This window comes from Durio zibethinus, chromosome 6 (assembly GCF_047325235.1).
Source record: "Durio zibethinus cultivar Kanyao isolate XHJ-2024 chromosome 6, ASM4732523v1, whole genome shotgun sequence".
NCBI lineage: Eukaryota > Viridiplantae > Streptophyta > Magnoliopsida > Malvales > Malvaceae > Durio > Durio zibethinus.
The window spans coordinates 179949-203396 of record NC_143167.1 but is presented as its reverse complement, the minus strand read 5'-3'; the positions used below and the strand labels follow the sequence as shown (position 1 = coordinate 203396).

At 34.5% G+C, this 23448-nt stretch overlaps 2 protein-coding genes across 6 annotated transcripts; one reads left to right on the top strand and one right to left on the bottom strand.

Moving 5' to 3' along the window:
• Positions 1–20: 20 nt before the first annotated feature.
• LOC111285079 (DNA polymerase epsilon catalytic subunit A-like) lies at positions 21–20429 on the top strand. 5 transcript variants are annotated; one of them, XM_022874318.2, is made up of 49 exons: positions 21–358; positions 460–525; positions 627–686; positions 794–889; positions 1426–1586; positions 1767–1855; positions 1974–2191; positions 2585–2671; positions 2759–2893; positions 2994–3116; positions 3885–3968; positions 4358–4522; positions 4612–4788; positions 5815–5928; positions 6337–6441; positions 6790–6908; positions 6998–7139; positions 7217–7311; positions 7596–7701; positions 7774–7853; positions 8007–8183; positions 8374–8461; positions 8602–8682; positions 8764–8907; positions 9276–9371; positions 9529–9729; positions 10468–10522; positions 10603–10745; positions 10827–11284; positions 11833–11980; positions 12055–12252; positions 12368–12442; positions 13723–13913; positions 14633–14816; positions 14911–14975; positions 15571–15703; positions 15819–15920; positions 16012–16095; positions 16320–16394; positions 16658–16717; positions 16862–17112; positions 17189–17237; positions 17620–17780; positions 17899–17965; positions 18442–18552; positions 18715–18885; positions 18987–19202; positions 19337–19443; positions 19964–20429. In XM_022874318.2, the coding sequence occupies exons 1-49, from the start codon at positions 194–196 to the stop codon at positions 20322–20324; spliced, it is 6639 nt and encodes a 2212-aa protein (XP_022730053.1). In that variant the 5' UTR covers positions 21–193; the 3' UTR covers positions 20325–20429. The 5 variants fall into 5 exon arrangements, with proteins under 5 accessions (XP_022730053.1, XP_089617750.1, XP_089617752.1 ...); XM_089761624.1 differs by having other exon boundaries at positions 42–358; positions 12064–12252; XM_089761626.1 differs by lacking the exon at positions 4358–4522 and having other exon boundaries at positions 61–358.
• Positions 20430–20731: 302 nt separating this feature from the next.
• On the bottom strand, positions 20732–22266 carry LOC111285081 (uncharacterized). The gene is made up of 5 exons (XM_022874323.2): positions 22116–22266; positions 21899–21968; positions 21537–21686; positions 21264–21337; positions 20732–21178 (listed from the first exon to the last, which is right to left on the bottom strand). The coding sequence occupies exons 2-5, from the start codon at positions 21903–21905 to the stop codon at positions 21056–21058; spliced, it is 354 nt and encodes a 117-aa protein (XP_022730058.1). The 5' UTR covers positions 21906–21968; positions 22116–22266; the 3' UTR covers positions 20732–21055.
• Positions 22267–23448: the final 1182 nt, after the last annotated feature.

Below are 23448 nucleotides of genomic sequence, written 5' to 3'. Positions count from 1 at the left end.
TAGTTTCTCACCAAAAGCGCGGGAAAATGCTTTATCCTTCCGCCTTCTTTGTTGGCGTTACAAAACCCTCTCTGTATCTGTCTTGAAATAAGAAAAGGGAAGAGAGGGAAAATTAAAAAAAAAAAAAAAATCCTCTTTCTGGTATCTAGCTTGGAATCGGTTACTCGCGAATTCTATAACTCCACCGTACAAAATGAATGGAGGAGATAACCGACGGCGAGATCACCGAGACCTTCGGAGCTCGAAGAAGCAGAAGAAGCTGATCCGCAGCGCGGAAGAGGAGCTTGAGTCAAAGCTCGGCTTTGATCTCTTTACCGAAGGCGAAAAACGTCTCGGATGGTTACTTACTTTCGCTTCGGTAAGACAATCTCTTCATCATATCCAACAGTTAAATAAATAGATACAAACACTTTATAGATCTTGCTTATAAGAAAAGATCTCATAATTTTAAATCTGCAGTCATCTTTGGAGGATGAGGATACAGGAAAAGTATATAGCTGCATAGATCTTTATTTTGTTTCTCAGGTGAAAATGAAACTTCTGGTTTGTTGATTAAATTCATTTTGAAATTTGTTTCTTTTTTGTTGAGAAATTATTCATTTTTTTAAATTTTAAATTGAATGTAGGATGGTTCTTGTTTTAAGTCAAAGTTCAAATTTCGTCCTTACTTTTACGCGGCTGCGAAGGTGCATTTTCTATATATATTTTTTCTCTTTTGTACTGTTGTTTTTATATTAACTATTAAGTAGATGCTAATTCTGTGATGATAATGATGAGTGATTGTGTTCAACAGGGCAAAACGGAAATGGATGTCGAAGCCTATTTGAGACGACGATATGAAAGTCAAATTGCAGAGATTGAAATCGTGGAGAAGGAAGATCTTGATCTTGTGAGTTATTCTATCATCCATAACTTTGAAATTAACTTCATAAATAAAACTAGTCCTTAATGTTGAAATCATAGTTTTAATAATGTCTGAGCAATATATTTGACAAAGGGGCATTTGGTTCTGTGGTGTTTTGATTTGTAGTTGGTTAATCTTAATAGATTATCTCATTTTTTGGTCTAGTTGTGGTTAGAGTTTAATGAAGGAAGCATCGGATGCCCTGGCCTTTTTGATTACTCTGCTCAAAGTTTCCTCTTGTTGAGTTAATGTTGTAATTGTTGTTTTTATTTGGTGTAAGCAGATTGCTAATATATTGTTTAATTCTTTACCATAATTCAAATTTTTATTTATATAATTGACATATTAATACCTCAATATGCTTTTACCAATGGTTTATTTTATGGTATCTTATCCTAGTTATTTGAATTACCAAATATTTTGCGAATCAATATGTTTTTTCATGCCTGACTTGGATAGCTTTCATTACTTGTATTTCTCCAAACAAATGAGTTCTGATTGCTTCATATGCTTATGGACAGAAAAACCATTTGTCTGGTCTACACAAACGTTATTTAAAAATATCTTTTGATACTGTTCAACAATTGATGGATGTGAAGAAAGATCTAGTGCATGTTGTTGAAAGAAACCAGACAAAATCTGATGCTGCTGAAGCATATGAGTCAATATTAATGGGGAAAAGGTAAGGTACTATTGTCCACTGGCAAAGTTGAGCTTGACTTTTTGTGTAGGTCTATTCATTAATGGAACAATACCTATTTCTCTTTCAACAGCTCGTATTTTTTGCATTCCATTCACCAAGTATTTATTAGAATGGTAATTCCATGCATGTTTTGATAGCATAATGGTGCTTGCCTTGCAGAGAACAAAGACCACTAGATCTTTTAGATTATCTAGTTGATCTCCGTGAATATGATGTTCCCTACCATGTTCGCTTTGCCATTGACAATGGTAATTTCTTTCTTTATTCTTCGGATCTTGGAACATGTTCTTGTTAGTAATAAATTATTTTCCATAGTTAGAATTGTCTTTATGCCCTTTCTTACTCTGAGGATTTCATGGAACTCAGATGTCAGATGTGGGCAGTGGTATGATGTCAGTGTATCTAGTACTGGAGTCATGCTAGAGGAGAGGACTGATCTTCTGCAACGTGCTGAAGTACGTGTCTGTGCATTTGATATTGAGACGACAAAGCTTCCTTTGAAATTTCCAGATGCCGAGTATGATTTAATAATGATGATATCATACATGGTTGATGGACAAGGATACCTGATTATTAACAAAGAGGTATATATGACACATTTTTTTACTTTATTCATTTGTTCAAAGCTCATGGTTCATGATTCTTCTTGTCTGTCATTTGTATGACTTGTTTGTTCTTTGGAGGTCAATATTTGGCTCCAAAGGATTCTCAAGTCATGTTTGTTATATGTTATGCTTAGTTGTTTGTATTCATTGACGAGCTATAGTTAATTGTATGTGTTGAATAGATTTAAATTCCATTGTTGTAGTTTCTGTTAGTTATCCATTGCTTTCCATTTATCCTAGCACCATCTTACACTTTCCAGTTTGTTATCTATTTTTCCTCTAGTTGTAACCTTATTGAATGTGTTTCTAGAAATAGTATTTTCACCAAGCTTTTCTTTTCAACCAAGGACCTGATTTTTCACTTGTCCTCAGTGTGTAGGTCAAGACATAGAGGACTTGGAGTACACTCCTAAGCTAGAATTTCAAGGGCTTTTCGAAGTCACAAATGTGAAAAATGAGGTAGCAGAAGTTTCATACATTCTTCTGATGGGGGTTTTATGATGCTGCTGCTCATTTTCCTCGACTTTATTTTGATGTTTCTTGCAGGTAGAACTTCTTCGGCAGTGGTTTACCCACATGCAAGAGGTCAAGCCTGGTATTTTTGTTACATATAATGGTGATTATTTTGACTGGCCATTCATAGAAAGAAGAGCTGCTTATCATGGATTTAAAATGAGTGATGTATGTATACTCTTTTCAGCAGTTCATTTACTCATTTTTAAAGAAAATAAATTTCCCTCTATTTGTTACTTTTTTTTTTCCTTTTTGGTGATTCTTGTAGGAGGTAGGGTTTCAATGTGACAAGAATCAGGGGGAATGTCGAGCCAAATTTGCTTGTCATTTGGATTGTTTTGCTTGGGTCAAACGTGATAGTTATCTTCCTCAGGGGAGCCATGGCCTCAAGGTGCAGACATGTAAATTGAGTTTATTTGTTATATTCAGTCTGTATATATTGGTAATTCTTTTTGTTGAATTGAAGGTACTTATCTATATGTTTCTTAGTTAATGAAAATATCTTCATAAATTTTTTCAAGGAATAAAATGGCTAATGTATAAAAATGAAAGGGTACTTGTAATACCTGCAGCCTCATACTGGTATTGTTATTGGCAGGTAATACATACATTATTTATTCAACCAATAAGTATAATCTCTTTAACTCATGGTTCTTAATGTCCATGCCATAGTGAGATCACAAGGGCAATGCTATGATGTTATGTGCAGCATATCTTGGTTTAGGTTATTGGCTGCATTATTTTCTAAATACAATGAATTTAATGTTTGTATAATTTTTAGTGCTTAAACTTTCACATGATACATTCCGTACATAAAGTAAAGTTATGTTTCATAATTAAGGCAGTTGGATAATTAATTTGTGGCTCACAAAATTAATACTTCTTAGTCATGTGAAGAAACATAATGATTTTCTGAAAGAAAAAGGTATCATTGTTTAGTCTTGTTGGGTAAAAGTCATGGAAATAAAAATTCATGTTCTAGAGTATCACCGAAGAAAATCAACTGCTAGGATCTTTTGTTCTTTGAACAATGAAATGTATATTTATTAGTCATTAGAAAGTTTAATATAGGTAGAATGATTTTAGGTTTGCAATTAAACTTGTTCTTTTATGTTTCATGGCACTTGAGACGGTTACCTTTCTTGTGATCATATGTTAGGCTGTTACAAAGGCAAAGCTGGGTTATGATCCACTGGAGGTGAATCCAGAGGATATGGTTCGATTTGCCAAGGAAAAGCCCCAGGTATAAGTGGCTAAAAAATGCATCTGCAGTTTTCTTTCTTGTTTTGGTTTGTAGAATTGAAGGTGGTTTAGAAGTGATTGGGAAATGTTAAAGAGTAGATAAGTTGTTGTGATAACTTGATTACCATGTGAGTAGAACTTTACAAAAATGACTTTTTTTGCTTGCTACTTTAGTACAAGAGTGACTGTATGGATGATTTGTTCTTGTCAATCTGCTTGAAGTGGTTGTAATACTATAGGGTATTGTAATCATATTGTATGATATATCCTGTCATTCATTAAGTTTTTGGTAATCATCTTTAAGACACAGAAATTTGCCTACACTGCATGTCCTTTCTAGTGTTTTTCTCATTCCATTTTCGGTTTGGATTGCTGACAATATTATGACAGATGATGGCTTCCTATTCTGTTTCTGATGCTGTTGCAACTTATTACTTGTATATGACCTATGTTCATCCCTTTATTTTCTCTCTGGCGACTATTATTCCCATGTCACCTGATGAGGTTTTGCGCAAAGGAAGTGGAACACTTTGTGAAATGCTTCTGATGGTTCAGGTAGTTTTAGCGAACATTTGTGTCGCTTTTTCATTGAGCAAAGGTGTTTTTCTTTTTTCATTTTTTAATATAGTATTGCATTTTCACAGGCTTATAAGGCAAATGTTATCTGCCCTAACAAACACCAATCAGACCCTGAGAAGTTCTATAAGAATCATCTTCTTGAGAGTGAGACCTATATAGGTGGCCATGTGGAATGCCTTGAAAGTGGTGTTTTCAGATCTGATCTTCCAACAAGTTTTAAGCTTGACCCATCTGCCTGTGAGGTAAGTTTATTTATTTATTTTTCACGGGTATTGTATTCTGCTGTTGTTGACCATAGTACCTTTGAATTAGTTGTATATGGGTAGGACCAGGTTTGATGGGTTTATGCAATGATTTTTCTGATTCTCTGGTAACATGGCTTGGCTGAAGTCATCTTTGTTCATCTAGGCATTAAGCCTTTATGGTATCTTATTTGTTGTGTTCTTTTTGCCAACTTTAACATTCATATACCACCTTAGGTGTTGGCAGATTGTATCACTTTGTTTAATTTAATGGTTGTTGCATTTTGATTTATTCAACGGAGTATTCTTCCAAACTATCAAGTGGCTACAAAAGGTTTTTTTTTTTCCTGGCTGAAGGTACTATATATATTGAACTTTTACTATTTAAGTCTATTTAGATTAAGGTTATGCAATTATGTTTTACATAGTTCCTAAGATTTGGAATTGTCTTCTATGACAAGAAATTGGTTGGGATTTTGAAATATTAGTAATTTCAACAGTTTAAGTTATAAGAACACTGAGAAATGCATTTCCTGTAATGTTGTTAACCAATTTGTCATGTGGTGGTTAATACATAATGTCATAAAAGCTTGTAGAAAAGAAAATCATGTTGATATATCATGGATTTTTTTCATACTATTCCCCAGCCTCTAACCAAAATAAAAAAGAGAAGACATCAAAATCTACTTGTTTTCCTTGATGTTCACATTTGTGTTTGACAGGAGTTTTGAAGAAATGAATTTATTTTGAAACTCCAAATGGGTAAGATATATGTCATATAGGTAGAAACATAGTACTCTTATCTTCTGTTTGGAAGAAGTGCTTTTTTCTATCTTTGATGCCACATGCTAAAGTTGGTGAATACATTATGTTATCTTTTGACAAAATCTTAGTGTGAATGTGTTAACATAATCTGCACCATTCTTACAAATTTTTAATTGTTATATCCACAAGTATATGGATTCCTAGTACCTGAGATATAAACTTTATGAATGTAATACTAACATTGGTGTACTTTGAATCCAGCAACTTATCAGTAATCTTGATCGAGATTTACAATATGCTATTAGAGTTGAGGGGAAGATGGACTTGGAATCAGTCTCAAATTATGATGAAGTAAAGAATGAAATAATAGAAAAGGTAAAGATATTTTGTTGGTTGAGCCTGAGGTCCATGCTTTCTGATTGATGCCTTGATACTTATGTTGCAACTTCCAACTTATATTTGTCTTAAAATTATTGTTCCCTACAGTTTCTTTGGAGTTAACTTTTACATGTTAGTATTTTCAAAATTGTGTATATATATATATATATTTTCATTTATGATCCTGTATACAGTTTAATTTGGTAAAATGATTAATTTATATTGTATTATATCCAAGAATTCACTATTCTTATTGTAGACATCTTAGCTTTTTCTTTTTTAAATCTTTCTGAAGATTCTAAAGGCTTGCAGTTTATATTTATTATGAATAATATAAATTAGTGAACAAAGTGGGTATCATTTGAGTAAGATGATTTTATTTATCAATTATTTCTTTCTATGCAGCTTGTGAATTTACGAGACAAACCTCTCCGTGAAGAATGCCCTCTCATTTATCATTTAGATGTTGCTGCAATGTACCCAAATATTATTTTGACAAATAGGCTTCAGGTTTGTTAGCGGCAAACTGCTTTTGGTGCATTGTGATGACCATGTCAAAATTTTCATTAATTTTAGTGGTTACTTTCTACTTTCAATTTAGGTAGCATGGAAGGAATTGGGTAGTAGTGCATAAGTATGAGCTATTTGGCTATGGCATTAGAATCTAGACAGCATAGACATGCTGATCTACAGTCTTAAATGTTTGCACTAAACTCTGAGTGCCTAATAAAGTTCCTTTTTTAATACTAGGTGCTTCAGATCTTAGATTTTGTTCTCATTTCTTCTAGAAAAGATCTTTCTCCTTTAGAAATTTCTTGGTAATTAACATGCAATGGGGGTTTTCTTGTTGAATTACAGCCACCATCAATAGTTACAGATGAGGTCTGTACTGCATGTGATTTCAATCGTCCAGATAAGAGTTGCCTCCGGAAACTTGAATGGGTTTGGCGTGGGGAGATATTCATGGCGAAGAAAAGGTTTGCTTCTCACTTGGTGGCTTTCTCTTTATAGAATTAGCAAAATCTAACTGACATCTGTACATGGACATAATGCCCAATGGTTTCAGTGATTATTACCACTTGAAGAAGCAAATTGAGTCTGAATTTTTTGATGGTACTGATAGTCAGTTGTCAAAATCTTTTCTTGACCTGCCTAAACTGGAGCAACAATCCAGGCTGAAAGACCGTTTGAAGAAATATTGTCAGAAGGTAAGGTAAGTGTTGTTTTTAATAAACTTGTTTGCCTGAGTAACAATTCACGTAATGGGCTTTGGTGTCTTCTATAGGTATATAAACGGGTATTGGACAAGCCAGTCACTGAACTTCGAGAAGCAGGGATCTGCATGCGTGAAAACCCTTTTTATGTTGACACAGTTCGCAGGTAAGCGATTTATATTTTCCTATCATACATTTGATGTGCCAAATTTTACCACTAGATAATTATTTCTGTTTCGTTAGTAGTATAATCTATGTTGATATTTAGTGCTTTTTTTTTCCTGGTGACAGATTTCTATCGTTTCTTGTCATGGATAGATGATAATTACTTAAAAGAGCATCTGTAATTATTATTCAGATTTTCTTTGAATTGCATGAAGTTGAGTTATTAAAGCGACCTTAAATAAATTGATTTCTTGCTAATCCTATTTTCTTTTAATCTCATTTAAGCTTTCGAGATAGAAGGTATGAATACAAAGGACTTAATAAAGTTTGGAAGGGGAAGCTGTCTGAAGCCAAGGCTGGTGGAAATCCTATGAAGATCCAAGAAGCACAAGTATGCTAAATGTTCTTCAATTTGTAATAATTGAATTAATTTCTTATGATTTTTCCTTCTCAATATTTTCAGGACATGGTAGTGCTTTATGATTCCTTACAACTTGCCCATAAGTGTATTCTGAACTCGTTCTATGGATATGTCATGCGCAAGTAAGTTGTGACTTTTCTTTCTTTTTTCTTTTGGGTGCAGTGGGAGGAGGCTTCAAAACTTCCATTTAGTTATGAATTCCCACTATTCGGACTTGGTGGTCTACTTGTTTTTAATTTATGCTTAGAATAATGTTCTAAATGTGTCTGCTGCAGAGGTGCAAGATGGTACTCAATGGAAATGGCTGGTGTGGTTACATATACTGGTGCTAAAATCATTCAGAATGCTCGCTTGCTTGTTGAAAAAATTGGGAAACCACTTGAATTAGACACAGATGGTATCTGGTGTGCGCTTCCTGGGTCTTTTCCAGAGAACTTTACTTTTAAAACTAAGTAAGCTTTATTCATGATCCATTTGCTTATGTGCACTGAAGTTAAGACTTGTGACTGAATTCTGAATTTTTTTTTCATTGTATTTAAAGATGACAATGAAATATGATTCTAGATTTATATTTGGAGAGAATATGTGCTTCTTTTTCACAATTAAAGATGTTGGTCATCATCTGCATAATATGTTTGTCAGAGACTCGAAGAAGAAGCTGACAATCTCTTATCCATGTGTTATGCTTAATGTTGATGTGGCAAGAAATAACACAAATGATCAATACCAGGTTTGCAATGAACTTTGTTCTATATCTATTTTCAAAATATTTTCTTCCAAATGCATTTGGTTCATTTTCTTATGGCAGTTTTGGTGTTTTGAAAGAGTGTTATTTTTCTGTTAAACTTCCTAAGTAATATTTTTTGACAGACACTTGTAGATCCTGTCAATAAAACATATGCAGCTCATAGTGAGTGCTCAATTGAATTTGAAGTGGATGGTCCATACAAGGTAATACTGAAAACTAAGCTTTCATTGAATGTTAAATATTGCATTCTTTTTCTGAGTGCTCATATTGGTTATTTGATGTAGGCGATGATTCTACCTGCTTCTAAGGAAGAAGGAATTTTAATTAAGAAAAGATATGCTGTTTTTAATGATGATGGAACACTTGCGGAACTTAAAGGTTTTGAGATAAAGCGTAGAGGTGAGCTGAAACTTATAAAAGTTTTCCAGGTACCCACTCTCTTCAATATACCCTGTTACAATATGTATCTTTGAGATGGTTTTTGCCAATATCATAAAAGCTATTGCTTCAACTATTGGGATTATTATTTTCAGAAATTTAGTTCTTGCATTTCATCATGTTATAATTATTTACTAGTGCAGTGCATGGCATATGTGTTTGTGCATATTGTCAAAGACAATTCTATGTAATTTCAGTAATAAACTTAAGATAAAAGAAAACTTTCAGTTCTTTGTATTTGAATGTTTTAGGTATTAGAAAACCCAATAAAAGCTGTTTTCCATTGGCTTTTTTAGCTTCTGTACATTCCTGTCTTCCAAATTGACATTTGCTATACATGAAATACCCTCTTTTGCAGGCTGAGATTTTTGATAAGTTCCTTAATGGGTCCACCTTAGAGGAATGTTACTCAGCTGTTGCTGCTGTTGCAAATTGCTGGCTTGATCTTCTTGATGTATGAATAAAATTTTATTGGGTGAATTTTTTAAACCCCAAAATTTTGTTCTCTCACCATTTTTGTACCCAATTAATCAAGTAAAGTTTTTTTAATTAAATATGGGTCAAACAAAGTGTTTTAGTTAAAATATTCTTTTCTTTCCATTTTGTCCCAGAATAAAGGAAAGGATATTGCGGATAGTGAGTTATTGGATTACATATCGGAATCTAGCACAATGAGCAAGTCTTTAGCAGATTATGGTGAACAGAAGTCATGTGCAGTGACCACAGCAAGGCGTCTTGCTGATTTTCTCGGTGATACCATGGTTAAAGATAAAGGACTGCGTTGCCAGTATATAGTGGCATGTGAACCAAGAGTAAGTTCTATTATTTAGTAAATGATGAATATTTTCATTTGTGTATTTAATCTCAGATAATTTTGTAAAATTACCAATGTCGAAAGTTCAAGCATAAGATCATGGTGAATGTGGAAGTGGAGAAACAATCAGAGTTAGTTTACAGTGTTGAAAGAAACAAAGGAATATAGTTAACAACCACATTTGATTGTGAACTCGTAGAAGAGTCATTACTGAGATACCTTTTTATTTCTTGATGCTGCCCTAGCATGAGAGCTCTGTTGCATGCCATCCAAAAGTTTCAAACTGCCTCATGCTAACTAAGCAGCCAAGAACCTTGTATTTGAAATTATCACTAGCTGCTTTACAATGAGAAACCAACCATAAACCAATATTAATTGCAGTTTCTACGCTTACCTATACTGCATAATTGTTAAAATACTCACCATTATCTTCTATTCTAGAAAGATTGCTGCAATTCATTTCAGAAGCCATATTAACCCAAATGCTCAACTTATTCAGTTGACTTTCATAAAAGAATTTGTGTACATGCACAACTAGTTTCTTATGATGTAGTAGGTATAGCTTTTTCTTCTGATGTTACTTTTAGGTCTTAAACTATCTTGTATATAGTCAACACCTTGTTACTTTTAGGTCTTAAACTATCTTGTATATAGTCAACACCTTGCACTTGGCATTTAAAACTTCTTTTCCCTTGAATGTTCTGTTCTGAAGATTTCTTAATTGTAATGTGAGCAGGGTACACCTGTTAGTGAACGTGCTATTCCTGTTGCAATATTTGAAACTGATACCGGTTAGTTATGTTATTTTAAGCTTCAATTGTTTTTCTTTTTTTAGTATACTATGTTATAACTAACTGCTTCTAGTTTACAGAAATAATGAAGTTCTATCTACGCAAATGGTGCAAAACTTCTTCAGATGTTGGCATACGCTCTATTGTTGACTGGTCGTATTACAAGCAACGGCTTAGTTCAGCAATTCAGAAAATTATCACTATACCTGCAGCGATGCAAAAGGTTACATTGTTTGTTTGGTGTCACTTTCTAAAATAATCTCTCCTTTTATAGCCTGCTAAAAATGAGCTGGAATTTTTTTAGGTTACAAATCCTGTCCCTAGGGTAGCTCATCCTGATTGGCTGCATAAAAAGGTTCGGGAGAAGGAGGATAAATTTCGTCAAAGAAAGTTAGTTGATATCTTTAGCTTATCAGTCAGAGATGATATAGTGAAAAAGAAAAGTGATGCTGTTATCACCACTGATGTGGTTGGAGATCTAGAAGACTTCCAAAACAAAAGGGGAAATTCTGAGAAAGGACCTATACCAATTGTTCGTTGTTATGAAGTCAATAATGATCAAGGTCGGGTCAAGGCAGCTGTCCAAACCAATACCGTGCAACATCAAACTGATCATGGAGGAAATGCACAACAGTTGCCATCGGCATTGCTTCCAAATGTACTATCCACTGAAAACATTGACAGAAATGTTGACTATCAAGGGTGGCTTGAACTGAAGAAGAGAAAATGGAAGGATAATCTGGAAAGGAGGAAGAGGCAAAGGTACTTTTGTTTTTGCTTATGGATATAGGCTATTTTAATTCCATAGAGCTCCCGAGTGCAAATTGATATGCATTGGAGGAAATAGTTCGTAGATACAATGGTTACTTCATACATCTTTTCTCACACTGTGCTTCAATTAAAAGAGACCTAAGATACTAAAACTTGGCTACTGCAAAGTTGGTGCAATAGGGAAGCAGGCATTGTTGCTTCTATCTATAAGGACTGAGTCTATGGTTTAACCAAAACTTTCATTTAGTAACCATTTTCCTCTGATTGTATGTATATTGAGAGGTGTATTATTGTTTTTTTATGTCTTTATTTAAGCAAAATCATAAATCTAGTCGTTGGTTGGATGTTACATATCAAAATCTTATAAAGACTGAGTGCAAATTGGTATGCATTGAAGGAAATGCAATCTTGTTGAATAATTTTCAAGTATGCATCCTATTTTTAGTTGTCTTTGTCTAGGATCATGGGGATTCTAGTGTAACTATTATAAAATTTTTAATGATATAATATATTTTGTAAAAGGTCATTTTCTTTGGCAGGTTGGGTAATCTACGATCTTTTCCTCATGCCAGTTGTACTTCTGAGATTCTGGGTGCCATGGAAAACCATAAAGATGCCCCTGGAAGAACTGGTGTTGGTTCATATTTTAGGAGACATGAAGTATCTCTAACAAATTCCCATTGGCAGGTAGTTTAGTTTTCTTTCATGGGGAAAATGTGACTGGAATGCACTTGATCACTATATCTTCTTTTATGTTTCAGATAATACAGGTAGTTCCAGGTTCACAGAATGGCCAATTTTTTGCTTGGGTTGTTGTTGAAGGAATTATGCTTAAGGTCCCTATAACTGTTCCAAGAGTGTTTTATTTGAACTCTAAAGCAAGTATATCTGAAAATTTTCCTGGAAGACGGGTAAACAAGACTCTTCCTCGTGGAAGGCAGAGCTATAACCTATTTGAGGTAAGTATATTGTTGTTTCCTTCTTTAAAGTTATATCTTCCCTCCCTTTATTTATTTTACATTTAAAAGGTTTTTGAGATTTATTTTTAGTGGTCATTTGTTTGGATTTTAATAGGTTATAATTGATGAAGATCAATTTAGGAGGGAGAGCAAGAAACTCTCTGCTCTTCTTGCTGATCCAGAAATTGAGGTGAGCATAGTTTGGAATTTTTTTTTGTATCTTCGATGAGCTTATTATGTTGGTAGCATTCATTTTGTTAGCAAACTTCAACTTTGTACTGTACTTGAACTTTTCATTTCATGGTTGATGGTCCGTTTTTCATTTTATGCTATCTTAATTTTTTTTTCTTTAACAAATCAATGACTGTTTAAAAGGTTTATCATCTTTTGTATCTAATATAGTTTCATGTTCTTGCTTATCAAAGGTAGTTTAAGGTGTCTGTTTTCTTTGTTAAGCATCACTATTCTTGCTCCACCTTCCAAGAAAATGGACAAGAATTAACAAACACCTGAAAAAATTGGCCAAATCAAAAAGGTTTTCTATCAATAAGTGTAAAATCTATTTTCTTCCATAGGCCCAAGGCTTGTAATGTATTTGCTTCTTTTATAGGTTATAACAATGTTCCTTGGATAATATTGCTCCTGCTCTTGAGCATGCCAATAACTTGTTGGTTATCATACCCTATATGTGCTGGTAAAATTGAAGGGTAATTTGACTGAGAGCATCAGAGTGTATGTTACTATTGAGAGTCTAGTTAGCAATGGATTGCAATACATTATATTATAGAATTTTACTTGCTAGGGTCTGGCACCGTGATTCTGTAAGGAGGCCCTTAAGGTATGTCAGAGATTTTCCATATTAACAAAAAATTATAAAGGAAACTTTTTGTTAGGCAAAAGAGATTTATTAAAACAGTTTTGATAGTTCTCCTTTTCTTTTGTGATACAAAAAGAGCAAAGTTGTTTATCAATTAACTTCAAAGTCTTGATAAAAAAGTGGTGTAGGTTATGACTTGGTTTATCAATTGTTTGAGTTGCATGGAACCAGTAAATAACATTTACAGGAAGCTTTCTACTTTGGAACTTCATCTGGAAGAAGATTGAAAAGTAAATCATAAAACGTTCGCATGTTGTGTTTGTGCACTTGTGACCTTGAAACCTGTTATCATTATGTCATATAGCTGAACCAACAATGAGTTAGCTGTCCCTTGTCCATTGTTGCTTGAATTTTATTAAAATGTTCTGGGCATGTTTTGCAAGGTATTCAGAAAATTGCTTTACGGAAAAATAAAAAGCAAAAGATTTGTAAAGTTTTTGGTGGAGATTAAAACATTGAACTTTAGTTCTTTGGTTGTGGTAAAAACAATTGTTATTTTTACTCTTATAATCTCAGGTATTTTTGTTGGATGCCTAGCTAAATGGTTTAGTTATCTTAATCTCTAGTTGATAAGAATGCAACTCTTTGATCAGGGGATTTATCAAAGGAAGCTGCCACTGGAGTTTAATGCTATTCTCCAACTTGGTTGTGTTTGTAAAGTAGATAAGACAGCTAAGAAACGAAATGCCCAGGATGGTTGGAGTTTGAGTGAATTGCACATGAAGACTACAACAGAATGTGCTTATCTGGAGCAGGCAATCTCTTTCTTTTACTTGTATCATAGGTAATTACGGTACTGTGTTTCTAAGAATGAGGCTTTGTTATAAGCAGCCTAAATGTTGATCTAGTAACTTATACTAATCGTTTAGTACTTTGACTTTGACCATGACATGCCTTGTTAATTTTTCTTAAACTTTTCTGAAAGCATAAAATTCACTATTTTATTTTTTTAAATTTAAATTGTTTTAGATGTTCTGCCACCTGGTGTCAAAATATTAATGCATGCGCAAAGGATGTAAAATTTTACAAGATCATAGACATTATGTCATAAATCTTGATTTCAAACAATTCTTTTTCAGATCACATATTTCCCTTATTATTGCTTTCTGTGGAACATATTTCTTGCTTGTATTAAAGCTACCTGTTGGATTACTTTTAAAGCAGACAAATCTTGGAGTAGTGAAGCTCTCAAAGTGGCATTAAAACCGTTTGTTTCTTTATGCACATGAATGTACTTGTACCTATGTCTGCATTTATGTGGTGGATATGCAGACTTTTACAAGCAATTATCTCTTAAAGATATTTGGCCAACTCAACTAACTTTTTAATTTTAAACTTCTTTTATTCTATAATTTAGGGCAGTCAATAGTTGAACCTTTTAATTAGGAAAAGTCCAAAATCAAATGGTCTCTAGCTTCGTTTTCATTTTGCATGTTGTCTTTTCATGAAAATGAAGAATGGCTAGCCTTACATTGTTGATTTTGGTTTTGCTTCTTACTTTAGTATTTGTGAAGGCCGTGCCATATATGCTACCTATTTTTCTTCATCACGAGCAGTATATCTAGTGGTAGTTAATCCTCACCATGAAAATGAAAGTATTTCCCCTTATATCCTCGAGAAATATTTTCATGAAGCTTGCCAGGCATTGTCTACTGAACTGCCAGCTCGTAATAGGATTTCTTTCAAGGTAAGATTATAGTTTCTGAGTGTAGCTTTTCTGATTTTTCTCCCAGCTATTTTGTCTCTTATCTTTATTTTATCCCTGTATTTACTTATCTCAGGTGAACTATGTTGAATATGTCAAGGATGCTGAAAACATTTTACAAAGAACTATAAGTGAACACAGGTTTTACTTCGTATTAACTATGTTTTACCCATGATTTTTGTAGCAATCATTACACTTTTTATATTTATTTTTTTCTAAGAGACCAGTTCTGATTTCCCTGTCAAAAAAAAAAAAAGTCTTTATGGTAATAGGTACAGATGAAATATCGCTGGGGATATCTGAGAATTTGGTGTCCTGATATAAACTTTTGCGTTCTTTTGTTACATCAAGTTATTGGATGATATTTTAGAATGTTGAGCATTTATTGCAAAATCTCTTGGAATTGAGATTTTACTAGTTAATTAGGAAATCCAGAATCTCCTACTTATGTTCAAGACACAAAACTGCAAGTTAGAAGGTGCAACAACCAAGCTAACTCATTTTCTATGATCCTATAAGTCTTCAATACACTTTTTAACTGCTGAGCTTTTAGGCCATTTGTTAAGAAAAGAAAAAAAACACTGTGATTTAAGTAATTTGAGCCTTTTCCGTGTCTAACCTCTTGTTTTGCTAAGAGGTTATCAGCTTGTGTACAATCGTTCTCCGTTTTTACTTCATTTCCTTTGTTTACTCATGCCTGAATGAATTTTGTTTTTACTACTACGTTGCATGACAGACATGAACATCAAGGACCTAGTGTTGCTGTCATTGAATGCCCAAACACTCAAACAATGAAGTCAGGTATACGAGCTCTAGAAGATTTACCTTGTGTGAGCATACCTTCCAATGCTCGTGATAACGATTATCAGGTAGTGGAGCTCTGGTTCAATAGCTACTTGATGTGCATATGTTGCTTTGCAGTTACTTAGTGACATTGTCTATGTTTAAACTCATATTGTTGCTTAATTTTCATGATTGATACAGCTACTTGTATGGCAACAAACAGCTGCAAAAATGGGAATGCAGCGGTGTGCTGCATCATCTCAGTGGTTGAGTGAGCGGGTCACTCTCTCTAGATACGCACATGTAATACTTTTACCTCCTCATCAACTGTAACTATTATTAAATATTCTTGCTTGTTAATATGGATGTTTACATTTCAAATTTGCTGGGACAGGTACCCTTGGGCAATTTTGAACCTGATTGGCTATTATTTACTGCAGATGTCTTCTTTTCTAGAGCTTTGCGTGATCAGCAGCAGGTTTTTCTATTGAGTGCTCTTGATAGTTTAAATGTTTAAGATTCTCGGAATTTTGTTCCTATTGAACTTTTCTTTTTGGGTTGGGTGATATTAATACTATAGATAAGGCAACTGGTTGATGTCTTAGACAAAGCCTTTTCCATTTCTTAGTTGCATGTCTTTTTCGAATTTGGATGTTTCATAGCAGTTTCTTCATTGCAACTTACCAAATATTGATTTCTTAGGTACTTTGGATATCTGACGATGGTGTTCCTGACCTAGGAGGCTTTGGAGAAGAAGATACATGTTTTGCTGATGAGGTTAGTTCCACTAATGTTTAGACATAGCAGGATCATAACCTTTGCCTTTAGGGTGCAGTAAAGAATTTATGGTAATTTATTTTGTCAATCTCTGGGAATAGATTTAGTTCCTCTTGTAACCAGACAGTGGCTTCTCTTTCGCTATTATTTGAAATTTGTCTGTAATGTAATATTAATACATTTAAATACTCAGTTGTGATTTTTTTTGAGGTTGGAATGCCAATTTCACTCTGTGAACTTACTTGTTGGTTACTTTCAAATAGGTCTGTCAACCTGTTATTACATACCCTGGAGCATATAGAAAAGTTTCTGCGGAGCTAAAGGTTCAGAACATCTATTGTTTGCTTCCTTCTACTTTTCTTTTTCACATATGTTGCAGCGTATGTTTTTATCTATATTAGTAGGGTGTTTAGTCTGGTTGTTAATCAAGTTGATTGTAGATAAGCAAGTGTCTTGTCTGTTTTCAGATTCATAACCTGGCTGTGGATGCTCTTCTAAAAAGCAACCAAGTCAATGAAATGGAAGGAGGAGCTTTATTGGGATTTCACCAAGATATGCATTCTGGAAATGAACAGTGTGGTTTTGATGAAGCTACTGCATCTGCAACTGCATTTCGAGTCATGAAACAACTGATACAGAGGTGCCTTGCTGATGCAGTTTCCTCAGGAAATGTGTTTGCTGATGCAATACTGCAGCATCTATATAGGTGGCTTTGCAGGTAGTTTCTTACCTTCTTTCATCTTCGTTTTGCCATTGTTTGAGATACTTATATTGTCCTTCATTCCATATGACAGTCCTCAGTCAAAGCTTCATGATCCAGCTCTTCACCGCATACTACACAAGGTATGTATCATTTGGATAATTAAGAATCTTGTTCATCAGTAGAATATTTACTGGTGGGAAAATTTGACAAAAATGTAACTCTGGTCTGATAATTTTGTTTTCTGTGTGCTTGATCAAGTGCTTGGTAATTTCCTTCCAAAAGCAATATAGCTTGAGGCAATTTTTGTGATGAATAAGTTCCCTGTTTTTCTTTTACTTATTTGAGTTAGGGCTGTAAGATGAGTTGCAGGGAGCTTGTTACAATATAAAAGCTGCTTTCTTATTTATCATGTATTCAAAACTGCTTTGTCATAGTTGTAATACTTGGAAAATGTGGTAATTCTTCTCGTTTGTGATTTGGTTTTTCATAAATGTCTGCTTTTAATTTTTCTAACATATGCAGGTCATGCAAAAAGTGTTTGCTTTGCTGTTGGCTGAATTCCGCAAATTGGGTGCAACAATTATATTTGCAGACTTCTCTAAGGTTATCATTGACACTGGAAAATGCGATATCTCAGCAGCTAAAGCTTATTGTGATAGCTTGCTGAAAGCTCTGCAGAATAGGTTGGTGTTTGCCAAGAAACTTCTGAGTAGACCTTTCATTTTGTTTTTTTTTTTTTTTTCCTTTTAATGTTTTTGGTACATATATTTATATATTTTAAATTTCTATGTGGATTGGTAGAGAGTTATTTGAATGGATTGAGCTTGAGCCAATTCACTTCTGGCATTCCTTGCTTTTTATGGATCAGGTATGGTTTCTTCATATGGTTTAGTAATTTCATTATAGCACACAGGATTGGTGTATTCTATAATAATATATAGAGCTAGACTTCATGCATTATATCTTGAGAATATAGCCCTAGTGAAATTTCAACGTCTTCTAGTCTCAAAATCATTTGTGTGAATTCTCCACTAGATTTTAGTTTTCGTACCAGAATTTTTTACATATTGTCTGATCCCAAAGTGATAGGGGATTGAGTGATGGAGCTATCTAGCATAGCATGGGTATCCTATAACTTGCATTGCTCATTACCATTGTATTTATGATGCATTCGGATGTATCGCTCTACTTTTCAAATTTGATGCCAAGTTCTGCAATAGAAATCTGTCCAATAAAAAATGCTTTCAATTTTGAATCATATTGCATAGATAGTCAAGATAATTTTATGTTTTTTTGTCTACTTGTTCATGTCAATTTATGATAATGCTGCTTTACCTTTGATAGTATAACTATGGGGGAATCCTGGCGGGATCTGATGAAAATTCACAAGATAAGTCAGAAATGGATATTGTTTCAAGCTGGAATATTGCCCAGTATTTACCTGAGAAAATTCAGGTATGCTGGCTTCTGTACCCTTCCCCTCCATCTTAGATAGGTTCAGTGTAGGACTATCATTATTATAAGACTATTGAGTTTCATTCTCTCAGTGTCAACAATATCATACAAACTTCTGTTGCATATTGTACTTCACTTGATTGTCTTCTGGGCTGTTGGCAGGATCATTTTGTTTTAATTGTCTCTGAGTTTTTGCATACCCCCTGGAAATATGCACAAGACCAAGCTGCAAATAGAACATCCTTGCTGGATGGCAGCTTATGCACTCCATCAATCACTATCACAGCTGCTGAGAGTTTTGAAGCACTTATTGTGAAATATCTCAAAGAGCAGGTATGAATTGGGAATATAGTGGTCAAAGTGTTTAATGCCTTGACATCTTGTTGCCTGTAGGTTCTCAATCAGATTAATTTACTTGTTTGCACACTCTACAGATTAGCTCCTACTTCACAGAAAAACTTCTAGGAATTGTTCGTGATATTATTCTTCATATGAAATGGTTGAGTGGATCTGAAAAAAATGATCAACAGAATGCACATAGGGTTCCTCAGCTAGCTAGTAATCTCAACAAAGGAGATGTTGCACTGGAGTTTATTAAGCATGTCTGTGCTGTTCTGGCCCTTGACCATGATGTTCAGCATGATGTTCTGGTAGTAGCTTAACACCCCGCATCATTACACTTCTTGCTAGTTAGCATGCTTCTACAATCTTCAGACGTGAAGTAACTCCATTAATACTGTCATACAATAAGTAATAGTTTCATTCATGTACCCTTATTATACAGGTATTAAGAAAGAATCTGCTGAAATATGCACGTGTTAGGGAGTTTGCTCCAGAAGCTGAGTTTCATGATCCATGTCCTTCTTTCATCTTACCGAATGTGATTTGCAGGTATAGATTGACAAAATATATCTATACATTTGACTGCAGTTATCTGGATGATTGTGCTCACTACACTTTAATAAGACTAATTAATTGCTTTAATTATTAATAGTAATAGTAAGTTTCTTGAGTATGAGGTTTTGGATGGAATGGTGTTGATTCTGTAGTTTCTCAGATAGAACGTTCCTCTTGTCTTATTAATGAGGATCTGCAGTGTCTTTAGTCTTTACCATGAAAGGATGATCTGCACTGGTGTTACCATGAAATTTTGTTAAAACAACGCATCAATCATGCTTGAGAAGCTTATGGTGTCTACTTTGTATTATTTAGATGAGCTCTATATATATACCTGTTACTGATCTTTGACTGAATGTTCTTACGTGCCTCACTTATCATTAATCTCAGAGCGATACTTTTTTCTTTATAATTTCCTTCATTCATTGTGAAAATTTGAAGTCTACCATTGGAATCAGGTTTAGTGAATCTGAAACTCAAAATCTTGTTGCTGATTTCCATTATCTTTTGACAGCTACTGCAACGATTGCAGAGACCTGGATTTATGCCGTGACACGGCTTTACTGGCTGACGAATGGCGCTGTGCTGTGCCCCAATGCGGGCAGCCTTATAATCGTGAGGTGATGGAGAATGCTCTTCTCCAAATTGTACGTCAAAGAGAACGTCTCTACCATCTGCAGGATCTGTTGTGTTGTAGGTGCAGACAGGTGAAAGCTGCACATTTAGCAGAACAATGTGCCTGTGCTGGCTCATATAAATGTAAAGAAGATGTCTCTGAGTTTCGCAGCAAAATGCAGATATTCTTGAACATAGCCATTCGTAAAAAGTTTCCACTCCTCCAGGAGTGTACCTCATGGATCTTGGAAGTCAACTAGCAAATGTATATGTATTGGATTATTACATCTGTTTATTAAAGGTGTATATATATGAAATGTATTATGCATATATCATAAGGCTCAAAGTAACCTCAATTAACAACACTTACGTCTCTCTCAGTACATTGCATCTCATAGTTTTATTTACATACCCATTCGTGCTACGTTTGGTGTATCTTCTTGTTATAAGCTGCTGAGAGATATGCCAATTTTGGTTTTATTTACATACAAGATGCTGCAATTGCACAACAGCAATCACGAAACAAAACATTGGTGAGGTACTTTAAAAGAGTTATAATTTGGATCTTTTATATCCACAGAGCTGGTATCAATACATCAGAAAGGCTGACGGCTCCAACTTCCAAGCAAAAGTTTTATCAATTTTGTAAAAGCAATTTAGCTTCGCATTTTAGTGCTTAAAAATGATGACTAGATACAACCCAGTAAGAAGTGCATAAAGGACAATATTCAGGACAATAAAGATACAGGAGTTCTGCAAAAGACATCATAATATCAAGGCCTTTGTGACTGAAAGATGCCCCTTATTACATCTACGTACTTGGTAGATGTCAAGGGGAAAACAAAAACATAGAACAGCTTCTACAGAACATCACTTGCATTTATATAATTTTATGACCACAGGCACAGTATAACTACAACAAATTTCAAGTCATTAGAATTACCTTCGTCAATCTTCATTACCCAAAGAAAGATCCATCACTTCTGACCAATTACCTCTCCAATGATGTGACTTCTGATTCAAGCTGACCGGCTCTTTCTTTTGCCTGACCTAAAGGCATTGACAACCCCAGTTTTCTCTCACTATCCTGAAGCCGTTGCCTTAGTTCCTTGTCCTGAAACCCAGATTTGCAAACAAATTTGAGAAAGCTAATTTGAATTGCTAAGTCATGCATCCAAAATAACCATTAGAAAACTTACCCTCTTTTCAGCACACTGCCAATATAATGCAAGCTCATCTTGACAGAACGGCTCAATAACATTAATCTGCAGACCTACAGCATACACCAACAATAAACTAATGTATGGCTATCCACAAAATACACGAGGAAGAATTTGGTCTATCATTTGGCACAATTAAGAAAATAATCAATCGTGCCACCAAAAAGAATCCACATATAATATCAGCCAATCAATACCATATATATTTCACCTTTTGCATAAGATTGTCAAGTAAAAAAACAACGGACTTACACAAAAATAAATTCCGTAGGATCACATCACACAAATCAACACCTTCAAGCACATGAGATGCAATTTCTTGTGGTGTGACAGTAGATGGTGGCCCCATCATTAGATCATCGCCAACCAATATAGTTTCCTCCACAGTTGGTTGTGAATCAACTGAAACCCCACATCAGGCAACAAGAAATCATGAGTGTTAGTCATTCATAATTTCAAAGGATAACACGTATTTTCGGTAAGTAAAATTCCTACATCTTCGCATAGACATGAATGCAATGTTTATGTTAAATAATTACCAATTATAGGTACATTTTCAACTGCTTCAATGCAATAACAAACATCTATACTAAGATAGCAAAGCCTTCACATACCATCCATGGTTGCTTTTCACCCAGCAAAAAGAAACTTAGCACTCAACTATTGTCCAGAATCGGTAAAAACCTGTGAAATAAAAAGATGGGAAGATAATCAACAGAGTTTCTAAGAATTAATTTTTCAAAGATTTGAAACAACAAAGCGTAGTGCCAGATAGAAGAAAAGACAGCTTTGGATGCGACATTTTATAAAAAATCTGAAGAAAAAATATACCCAGAAGAATGGTTTGGAGAAATGAAATAGTAGAGATCAATGGGATTTTTAGATTTCCACAGAAAAGCAGCTTGCTTGAGAGAGACGCCAAATGGGTTTGGAGTCGAGAAAAGTGAGTCCCAGGGACTTTTTTTTCCCTATCAAACTGTTTGACTTGGCCTTTCAATAATTTGTATAATATGCAACTTTATTTTTAATATAGATATTACTTTAAAATAGAAAAAATTGTAATAATATATTTAATACATAATTATTATATATATATATATATTAAACGCGAATGTAATATCAATATTATATTACAAGGTAGGAAAAAATATATATTCTTTTACCTAAATGATGTCTTCATTTTATGTCATGATTTTCTTGAAATGATGCTTCTCCATGGTCTTGCAGCATCATTCTTGGATGCAATGGAAATATTGTTGACCATCTTCACAAGACCATGAAAATATTATATATTGTTTCAGATCAGTGGCCACCAATGTGATGAGGGAGAAAATACTGATACTTTACCCGTATTAGCCTTGCCTTTCCAATGACCTCAGAAAACTATTAACAAGTGCAGAAATTTCCCAAAGGAAGGATTTACCCGATTTCCTTCCCTCGCATCAAGCCTCCAGTTTCTCTCATTCACCTGCACCTGACCTGCAATGGAACAGGGATACAAGGCACCAAGCCATTGAAACTGCTGAAAACGAAAAAAGAAGCCAACAACTCTCAGCCAAGGACGATTTTACAAAACGAGGCAAGTTCTGACCAACTAGTCTAGAAGGAAAGCAAGTGTGACAACGCTAAGGCTACATTAGCAAAAGCATCAAACCTCCCAAGCAAGTAAAAGTTACTGGGAAGAGGATTCTGAGCTAGATGAAACTCATAATACATCTGAAACTTCACTGCTTCTTATTGTTTGCGCAGTCTTTCATAAAGGCATGGAGTAGCTAGACAAAGGGAAAAGCAGGAATTTATCTTGTTCAATCATCAAAATTCCCCATAAACTTGTGGGAGTCTATGACAATGCGCAACAGCCTTTGTTTGTGTCAACGGGTCCTTACCACCGGAGAAATGAACATTTTACTGGAGTTGGAAGAGCATAAATTAATGGTCCTTTCTGGAGTAATATCTCTCTATAACCAGGGGTTCTGGAATGGAATTAAGGGACTATCTTGAAGTTTTAAGGGCACTGGAAGAGAATGTCACTCAGAAGTAGTCTCATGTCAATGCATGACTTCGTGGAAATGATGCTATTCGCTTTCTAGCTGAAGTCTTACCCCATGTTCTCAAGGCCATGGCTGGTCCCTGTTCTCATTAGGGACCTCCTTAAACTAGAGAA

Bases quoted from the DNA above. Each gene is read 5' to 3' on its own strand.
- LOC111285079 (XM_022874318.2), top strand. From the start codon at position 194: ATGAATGGAGGAGATAACCGACGGCGAGATCACCGAGACCTTCGGAGC. The intron at 3,117-3,884 runs GTGCAGACATGT...ATCATATGTTAG, and splicing joins AGGGGAGCCATGGCCTCAAG to GCTGTTACAAAGGCAAAGCT. The intron at 8,908-9,275 runs GTACCCACTCTC...CCTCTTTTGCAG, and splicing joins AACTTATAAAAGTTTTCCAG to GCTGAGATTTTTGATAAGTT.
- LOC111285081 (XM_022874323.2), bottom strand. The intron at 21,338-21,536 runs GTAAGTCCGTTG...TGTATGCTGTAG, and splicing joins CCTACGGAATTTATTTTTGT to GTCTGCAGATTAATGTTATT. The intron at 21,179-21,263 runs GTAAGTTTTCTA...TCTGGGTTTCAG, and splicing joins GGCAGTGTGCTGAAAAGAGG to GACAAGGAACTAAGGCAACG.